Source organism: Lipotes vexillifer, unplaced genomic scaffold (genome assembly GCF_000442215.2).
Source record: "Lipotes vexillifer unplaced genomic scaffold, Lipotes_vexillifer_v1.1 scaffold325, whole genome shotgun sequence".
NCBI classification, from domain to species: Eukaryota; Metazoa; Chordata; class Mammalia; order Artiodactyla; family Lipotidae; genus Lipotes; species Lipotes vexillifer.
The window spans coordinates 1449530-1459012 of record NW_006799313.1 but is presented as its reverse complement, the minus strand read 5'-3'; the positions used below and the strand labels follow the sequence as shown (position 1 = coordinate 1459012).

Sequence of the window (9483 nt, the reverse complement as noted above, 5' to 3'; positions counted from 1 at the left end):
CCCAGTTCTTAGTCTCTCTCTGGATATATGCAGGGTAGGTCCTTCTGGGGGAAGGGGAGGGGGTCTTTCCTGAGTCTCCCTCCCCCCTCATCCCACTTTCCCACCAGGGAGCAGCTGCCCAGCTAAGCTGTAGCCCCCTCACCCAACTGTTGCCAGGAAACTATTCCTTGGCCTTTCTGTTTTGGGTACAAATACCTCGAACGTCTTTATGTCTCAATCTCCCATGAAAATAATCCAGCCTTAAAGAGTCCTCTCGTTTGCCTATCCTCCCTTGTGTAAATGGAAAGATTAAACGTGTTCTTGAACTGGGAATTTTTCTTTTAAGAAATCGCCAGCAGAATCCGGCAGTGTTGAGCCTGTTTAGAGCCCTGGAAGCGCCCACCGTTCTGGGTTTCTGCCGAGACCTGCAGAGTGGCTAGGGCGCACCTGGTGGAGGCCAGCTGCCTGAAGGCCTTCCGTTGGGCGCCTTCTCGGTGTCTTCCTATGGCCCAAAGCCAGGCCAGAGATGCGCTCCCGGCGTCCCCTCTTCCTCGCGACCGTTGCAGGTCCCGCATTGTTCTACGGCTCAATCCTCCCCTAGCAAGCCTCCCCACGGCCCTGAAATCCATGCCCCCTCCCGGGCTTGGCTTCTAGTGGAGATGTTCCCTCCATCCCTGCTTCGAAATCCTGGGAAGGGCTTAAGAGACTTGGCCCAGCACCTTTCCTTCCTCAGGGTGCGTGCGGAGGGCAGGAGGCACCTTCCTACTGGCCAGGACACTTCTCCAGTGCGGTGGCGGTGGCTCACGCGTCTCCTCCCGCAGAGTCCGGCACAGAGCCGCATTCAGTAACCGTTTGGTGAACTAGAGAGTGCGCCCGACCCGGTACTGGGGAAAGGCAGATGGGCGGCTCCGCAAGGGCTCCGCTGCCACTGGCCAAGTCAGGTTCCGCGGCGCAGCTGGTCAGAGGCGTCGCCCATCCTGCGCAGCCGAAGGCGCAAGCGGGTGGAAAAAGAGCCGAAGACCGTCCACCGGGTGCACGATGGGCACGGTCTGCATGGCGGGGAAGGCAGGCGTGGCCAGCTCCCAGCGCGCCGTGCGCACCAGCTCCACCGCGAGCAGCTGGAGCACGGTCTGCGCCAGTTCCTGGCCGAGACAGCTGCGCGCACCGCCGCCGAACGGGATATAATGGAAGCGGCCGGCGGCGCCCCGCGCATCCTCGCCCTCAGTGCCGAAGCGCTCTGGGTCGAAGCCCTCAGGCGGGCTGCGGTACACCGCGGCCGTCTCATGCGTGTCCCGGATGCTGTACATCACGTTCCAGCCCTTGGGGATCTGATAGCCCTGCGGGGAGGTGAGGAGACCCGCCTGACCACGAGGCACCCGGAAACCCAGCCCGAACTGATCCTCCACCTGGGGTATATCAAACAGGCTTCCGAAAACAAGCAGGGAGGCGCGTCTAACCCGGAAGCTACCGCTCGGCATACCCATATCAGCTCCTTCCCTGGTGAGCTGTGTGACGATGGGCTAAATGCTCAATCTTTGAGCCTCAGTTTCTTAACTGATAAAGTAAGAACAAAATGCCCATCTTGTTGTGAGGATTCAAATAACGGGTCTGGCCATATATACTAGTGGTCAGTAAATGTGCTCTATTATTTGTTTTATTGTTTTGTTTTTGTCTTTTTTGTTCTGACGTTAGATCGGGAGACCTAAATTCTAGTCCTGCACCCACCAGTTGCCTGGGTCAGAACAATGCCAACGACAGCTCCTCTATGGTCATCTCAATTTTACAGCTCTTCTTGGGACTGAACTGAAAACTGCCTCTCTGTCCTCGCCACCCATCAGCTGTACAGTAATGTTCAGATCAGGCAGCCACACTCTAAAAACTAAACCCCTCACTAGTCCACCTACCTTTGTCTGGGCCATCCCCTCCCAGTGATGTGCTGTCCCCATCCTAACCCGTCACTGTTCCAGTTCAAATGCCAGCTCCCAAAATGTTTTGGTTTCATTCAGCTAGAGATCACCCTCTTTTTCACACCAGTTTGTGATGAAGTTGCTGGCTCTGACCCCCTTTCTTTCCATGACAGCAACTCAGGGGCACAATCCTATTCCCTTAGGGGTCCTCAAATCCTGGTATGCAATGCACTAGGGACATTTGCTGTTTAGCTTAAAGTAAGGGTCAGGGAAGGAGGTGCCCACTCTGCCTGGAGCCGCCCAGAGACTGGGCTGGGGGTAGGGGGGGGATGCAGGGACAGCCATTCAGGCAAACACCTTCAGTTTAGCGGTGCTAGGGCTCCCCTCCCCCGATGCTGCCACTGCGAAGCAGCCGGGCCCCACCTGGAGTCAAAGCTGGAAGGGACCAAGGCAGCTTCCTTCCAGAGAGTAAACTGAGGCCCAGAGTGAGAAGGGAACTGCCCAGGGTCATAGAGAGATGGAGCCAGTCCTAGACCTTAACTTTCATTGCCCAGCTCATGCCAACCTGATCATACCCCATACTTTAATTAGCCCGCTTCCCTGGAATCCGGCCTCAGCCGGAGGCCTGGACTGGTAACAATGATTAATCCCTTTTTCTTGTGAGGGAGCCAGATAAATGGGGTACGGGACATAGTGGGGGTCTCTGTGCCCCACCCAGCCTCACTGGCTGAAAAGCGGGTGCTGGGCGGAGAAAAGGATGTTTTTATTCTAAAACTCGTCTCTGATTCACCCGGACCACTGCCAAAAGCTGAAGTGTACGGGGTCCCTAACCTTGCTTTGCTCCCTCAACCGTGGTTCCCGGGAAATGGAAGAGGATTCAGCCCATTTTCCAGGAGGGAAAGCGGAGGCCCGGAGAGGGGAAGAGTAGACAGCTCGGTCCTAACCCCTACCCCACCTCCCCGCGGCCGGCGGCAGGGGCGGGGCGGGCGGCGCGGCGCACTTACGTCGAGCTCGAAGGTGCGCAGGGCTGTCCGGTAGCCCCCGGACACGGGCGGCAGGAGGCGCAGCACCTCCTTGACCACGCAGCCGACGTAGCGCAGGCGGCCGAGCGCCGCCAGGCTGAGGTCGGGCTCGCAGCCGCAGTTGGCCGGGGGCCCAGCGCCGCCCCCTGAGGCCGCCGGCACGCAGCCGCACGCGCCCCCCAGCCCCTGCGCCGCCAGCTCCTGCCGGATCTTGGCGATGGCCGCCGGGTGCTGCAGGAGTAGCAGGACGAGGGACGTGCTGGCACTGGCCGTGGTGAAGAAGGCGGCGAAGAGGAGCTCCACAGCTGACTCCTGCAAGACAGCCCGGGAGCGCTGAGTCTCCATTAGCCGGGCCTCGGCCTCGTGGCCCCCTGAGGCGCAGGGGCCCCATATTTGCTGTTGCGCACAGGCCAGAGCGCCAGGTGCTCCCGTGGCGCGGCTACCTGTGCAGGTCCTGGAGTCGATTGAATCCCAAGTCCGACGCTTGGGGAAGTCACAGATAGCAACGAGCAAGAGGAGGATCTATCCACTTGCCGTGGGAGGTTCCCAAAGATAATGCCAGGAACTTTTTTTGTGTACTGTTCTTAGCGCTTTACGTGTATTAACTCATTCGATACTCACCCCGATCCTGTGCGGCACAATGCCCGTTTTACTGAGGCTCTGAGAGGTGCTCGAGGTCCCAGCCGTCACCAGTCCCAGTAGCCGAGCTGGGAGTCCAGCGCTCTTAACCATGCAGTGCTGCCTGCAGCGCTGCCGAAAACCCCAGCTGGGCGCCCTGACAGTAACGGCAGAGGAACTGACCAAGGCACCCACAGCAGCAGCGCCAGCCACCCACCAACGCAAGCATCGTGCTCCTCCTGCTTAGCGGTGGTCCCAGAGACTAAACCTCTTCCTGGTGTGCACTGCCGGAAGGACGGAGGGGCCTGGTGGCTTCGGCATCCAGGCCCCAGTCCTCACTGCCTGCCTCTGCCCTCCCAACTCCCCGTGTGCTGTCTTCCTTCCTTGCAGCACCCAGTTTGTTTACACACTGATTGATGTTATTATAGGATGAATATGTACCCCTCCAGTCTCGCACCTCAAGGGCAAGGGCTATAGTTTGCTCACTGCTGTATCCCCAGGCCCAGCATGGAGCCTGGCACTGAATAGGTAGATAATAATATGTGTGGAATGAATGACCTGATCCAAGGCTAACTGCCTGCCCTGCACAAGATGGGGAGCTGGGACAGAGACCTTGGGGCTCCAAGGTCCTCCCTGGCCAGCCAGAACTGAAGATTTCTGGCCAGTGGGTCCCTTCCTGAGAACCTGGAGGGTGTCGTCACCAGCTCCCCAGCCCTGCCAAGGCTGAGGGACATCCACTTCTTTCCATACTACTCCCCTTCCCAGCCCAGAACTGCTCCTATCCACTGGCTCCCCCAAGATTCATGAGCCCCCTGCTCATCTATTTCTAACTCCTTTGACTCTTCCAGACTTCACAACCACCCAGGAGTCAGGCAAGAGATTATTAGTCCCATTCTCAGAGAAGAAACTCAGGCTGAGTGAGCCCCACCCTTCAGTGGCTGGCTAGTGGAAAGTGGGAAATTGAGGCCCCGAGAAAGGATGGGAGTTGCTTATGGAAGGCTTGAGGTGTTCCCATTTCTAACTTCCCTGCCCCCCAGCCTCTCCACTCCTTTTTGGGTTCTCGAGCAGGTGGGTCCAGGGACCACTCCAAAGCTTCCCTCCTTACCTCCACTGTATGTGCACTATGCATACATGGGGAGGGGTTCTAATTCTCCAGGAGATTCTGCAGTGGCAAAACAGAGAGGTGCCAGGTGCCAAGGTGGCTCATGGAAGTGTAGATTTGGGGAGGAAGAGGGGCGCTTCAAGGAGACTGTGGAATTTAGCCCTGAACCCTTAGGGTTTGTAGAGAAAAAGGGTGAAGAGAGCTTCATAGGCAGGGGGACAGCAGAGGCAAAGGCATGGAGTGACAGAGAAGTGGGGGAGGGGGAGAGCTGTTTGCTGCCAGAACCGGTAAGGGAGGGCCTAGGATTCATGCCATGGACTCTCCTCTGAAAGGGATGGTGACTGGCCCAAGGCCATAGAGATAGTGGGTGCAGCTGAGCCACAGTGGAACCCAGGTCTCCTCTTTCCCCTCGCCCTGAGGAGTGCCTGTGGCTCAAAGTGGGCCCAGACAGGATGGAGCTCCGTTGCTCCAGGGATGCAGCATGTGTGTAGAGACCTGCTGGAAATGCAAAAGAGGGGAGGAGAAATCTCCCACCACCCACCTTCAGCTCCTGCACTGAGAGCTCGTGGCCCAGCTCCCTAGTGCTGTGTATGATTCCGTCGAGGGCATCGCCTGGTTCCTCAGCAGCCTTGTCTTCATGAAGCTTCTCTGCAATGGCCTCCTCCAGGTGCCGATGCAGCTGGTCCCGTGCCCGGATGCCCTGATGTGCAGGGAGAGAAGGGAGGTGGGGCAGGAAGGCTGAGGGGACCAGCCCTGGACCCCTACCCCCAAAATCTTCCCAGTGCTGGTCTGGCTCTGCTGAGAGCCTGGTGTTAAAAGTTTCCCAGCTTAGCTCCATGCCTGGCACATAGAAGGGGCTCAATAAATGCTTAGGAATTTGTCCCCACACACCATTCACTCTTGATCACAAGCCCCCTTTGGGGCAAAGCAAACAGTTACTGTCCTCCTGACGGGAGAATGCTGAGGCTCAGAGAGGTCAAGCCATTATCCAGAGTCACACAGCTGTCAAGTGTCCATGTCTGGCACAGAACCCAGCCAGGGAGTCAGTCCATTGTCCTTTCCCTGCACAAGGCTCAGGCAGAGGCAGTGGGCACCAGTGCAGAGAGGAAGGGACACCTTGATGCGCTCAGGAAAGCTCTGGCTTAAAGGACACTATTGGAAGTCTGAACATTTAGCCTTTGTAAAGGGGTAGGCAAGAGGGCTGTTGTGGCCCTCCAGAGTTCAGGGAGCAAGCACAGCGAAAACGTCTGCCTGGGGAAGCATTTTGAGCACTTGGGCTTTTTAGTCAGGGGAGATGGGGTTCAAATCTTGCCCCCCTCCCTACTAGCTGTGTGATCTTGGCTAAGTCATTTAACATCTCTGAGCTTCAGTTTCTTCATCAATAAAATGAGAATAATAATACTTTGCAGACTGAGAGGATTAAGTCAGAAAATGTACCCAAGGCAATCAGCCCACATAGCATATACGTTTATACATAACTATGATTTTTATTCAGGTGACTGAAAACCAGGGCATCAGCACAATAAGAAGCCCCAGTTCGGTTGCTCTCTGGGCCCAGCTCATCGCTCTGAAGTTTGAAGAGGCCGTGGTTCTCTGATCCGGAAACTAGCGGGCCTGGGGCCGCAGGTGGGGAGCCGGTACCCACCCCTCTCCAGCTGGCGCCAGGTTGGGTCGGGGTGGGGGGTGGCATGTCTGCGGCCCTAGTGCTTCCATCCATTCCGCAGCCACGGGGCTTCCAAAGAGGCGCTGGAGGCCAGGCCAGGAGGCGCCGCTCTGGGGAGGGGCTGAGACGACTGGCTGGGCGCCCGCCACTAAGACCCAACGTCGGGGAAGCCGGCGGCTGCTGGGGCTGGAGCTCGTTCCTCAGGCGTGACCCAGAGAGGGTGGGTGGCCCGCCGCGGGTCACACAGCGAGTTAGGACAGCCCCCCCCCCGCCACTAAGACCCAACGTCGGGGAAGCCGGCGGCTGCTGGGGCTGGAGCTCGTTCCTCAGGCGTGACCCAGAGAGGGTGGGTGGCCCGCCGCGGGTCACACAGCGAGTTAGGACAGAGGCCAGCCCCGACGCCCACCGCCACACCACGCCGCCTCCCCATACTGTGTAGAGCCTCCATCTCCCAGCAGAGGTGACGCCCGTGGCGCACCGAGGGAGCCCCAAAGGGAAGGTTTGGGGAGGGCGGCAGTACCTTGCGCAGGCCACTGAAGGGCACATCTAGGGGCAGCGAGAAGAGGTTCTCCACGAACTGCTCGAAGGTCCGGGCCAGCTCCGAGCACTGCACCTCGTCTAGCCGCAGCCCCAGTAGGATGCGCGCAGCCATGCGAAAGGTGAGCGCTTTGGCGGCCTCATAGACAGCGACCGGCCCGCGGGTCGCGCACCAGGAGCGCACCTCACGCCGCAGCGCCCCCTGCAGGCGAGGCACGTAGCGCTCCAGCGCCGCGCGGTTAAACACTCGCGCCAGGATCTGTGGGGAGCGCGCGGGGTCAGCCCTGGCAGCCGTCCGGCTCCCTCTGCTCCACGACTCCATAGGAGCCAAAAGGCCAATTTCGGCCTGTCTCCTCTTCTAAGAGACTCGGACCCAAATGTGTTGGGTTTTGCTCTCGCCATTCTCTCTGGTTCTTTTCTGATGTACATAGTCCCTCCCATCCATCCAGGCTACAGGGACCACCTCCTCCAGGAAGTCGTCGCTAACCCTCTCTAAGTTTGAATTTCTAGCGCTTCTGGTATCAGAATCGCATAAGACCGAAGGTGAAAGGGCCTTTAAGTCCCAGACCTGGCCTTATAAACCAAAGCCGGAGAAGGTAAGGGACTGGCCCAGTGGCACCCACTTGTTAGTCAGGGGCCCTGGCCAGGTTCACGGTGTACCCCTAACACCTCGCCCCGGCCTGGCCCACAGCAGGTTCTCTGAAACCGCGGGTCTGACGCCCCGACGGCACCTTCTGTTTTAGGCTCACCTTACGCCGCTGCCGGTGCGGCTCGCCAACCGCGCCGAGCAGTGTGTGCGAGCCCAGTAGGATGTGCGCGCTCTGCGGCCACTGGCTGCGCACAAGGCGGTGCTCGCCCAGCAAGATTGTGCGCACGTTCTCGGCGCCGCTCACGCGGATCACCGGCCTGCCCAGCAGGTGCGTCTTGAACACTGTCCCGTAGCGCTCCCGGCGGGAGCTGTGGAAGCGCGAGCCCTGCGAGCCAGGAGCGAAGAGGGATGCGACCGCTGGGCCTCTGCTGAGGATCTAGCCCAGGCCTCCCAACTGCCGCTTGATAAAAACCTCCTGCTCTAGGCTGGCGCCTTACTCTCTACAAAACAGTCTCAAATGGGCCTCGCGACTATCCTACGGTAATGTCCATGCTCCTGTTCCCATTGGTGAGAAGAGGAAACTGAGGCTCAGAATGGGGACACGAGCGCCAAAGAGCTCACTGCTGAGACTCGCCCCTGATTCTATGGTGGCAGGACATAGGGTCCTGGAACCCCTCTGTTCACCCCCGCGTTTTGTCGGGACTCAAGTTGCGTTGGAGAGTACGCCAGTGACATACGGTCCCTTCGAGGGAGCAGCTGGGCAAAGGTCAGGGCCGTGTATGGGGCCCTGGGCGACAGGAAGAGGCTGGCTACGAACCCTGGGAACACTGAGAACCAGTGGGGGATAGGGAAGAAGGGGCCATATTGGGGTGCGGAAACGATGGGCTGCTCACCTGAACTAACCAATGCAGCGTTTCCCCGAAGAAGGGCCAGCCCATGGAACCTTTGGGCAGGGGCAGGGCAGAGGCTCGGTCCCGGCTCAGCGTCCAGCGGAGGGTCCAGAGGTGCTGGGCCAGGCTGAGCAGCAGGCCCGCGCACAGGAGAGCGGTGCCCGCCGCCCCCAGCACCGACAGGCAGCTCAGCCCCCAGGGGAACATGGCGAGCCTGCCGGGGCCAGGCCACTCCGAGCACAGGAGGCGCAGGAATTGCGGCGCTGGCAGCGCGCAGTGTTCACCTGTTCTGTCCGGAAAGGGCCTGGGGCTTGGGGACCAAAACCGAGATTTACAACCTCGGACAAGGACTTCGCTCTAAAAGCAGACGGGCAGCGGAGGGCAGCAGTGACCACGCGCCCTTAGGGAACGTGCCTTCATCGAGACCCGCGCGCTCAGGACTTTTCCCGGAGTCCGACAGCTCCCGGGGCAAAACGCAACCCCCTTGCGCGGGCGCCGGCTGCCTCGGGACCGCTCGAACCTCCCACCTCCCCTGGTCAGCACTCCCTCGATAGAAGCAGCGAAGGAGGGCAAAGAAAGGAGCAACTCACCGGTGTTGCCAACCAGGGCTGCGCTCACCCGGACTGTAGACCCCCGCCCACCTCTCTCTTCTCCAGCCTTTTAACCCTTTTCGGCTCACCCAGGCCACATTTATATAGATATTGGCTCCCTCCCTACGGATTGATACCGATTCACACGACGTGACCCGCCTCTGCATATTTAAAACGCTCCACGCAGAGTAATGATTGGAGGCGGTGGGCAGCGGCGCGTTCTCCGAGGGGTTGGAGTGGGGAGTGGCAGCCGCTGCGGCGCTATGGCTAAGCCGGGGGCCGTGCCCCGCGCAGATCCTCGGGCGGGGCCTGCAGTTTCGCGCCAAGAACCTCCCGGCTCCCAGCAGGAGCTCGGAGGGTGGACTGACCAAGAGCATGGAGCTAATGCGGGCTCTCTCTGGGATCCCCACCCTCGAACTTCCAAGTGCCCCTTCCCCTCCCGGCACTCCAAGCCTAAAGGGCTGGGGGTTCTCCCCTTTGCTCTGCTTCTGTTTCAGGGAAACTGCGGTCTTCGATGCCTACCTTGGCATCGCAAGCCCTGATGGCCGGGGTTGAGAATCTCGACATCCCCACCCCTCCGAGGTCT

The 9483-nt window shown here is 59.5% G+C and overlaps 1 protein-coding gene across 1 annotated transcript; it reads right to left on the bottom strand.

The window, feature by feature from the left end:
* Positions 1 to 938: 938 nt before the first annotated feature.
* On the bottom strand, positions 939 to 8514 carry CYP26C1 (cytochrome P450 family 26 subfamily C member 1). The gene is made up of 6 exons (XM_007471567.1): positions 8311 to 8514; positions 7578 to 7802; positions 6812 to 7087; positions 5170 to 5328; positions 2891 to 3220; positions 939 to 1316 (listed from the first exon to the last, which is right to left on the bottom strand). The coding sequence occupies exons 1-6, from the start codon at positions 8512 to 8514 to the stop codon at positions 939 to 941; spliced, it is 1572 nt and encodes a 523-aa protein (XP_007471629.1).
* Between the last annotated feature and the right edge of the window lie 969 nt (positions 8515 to 9483).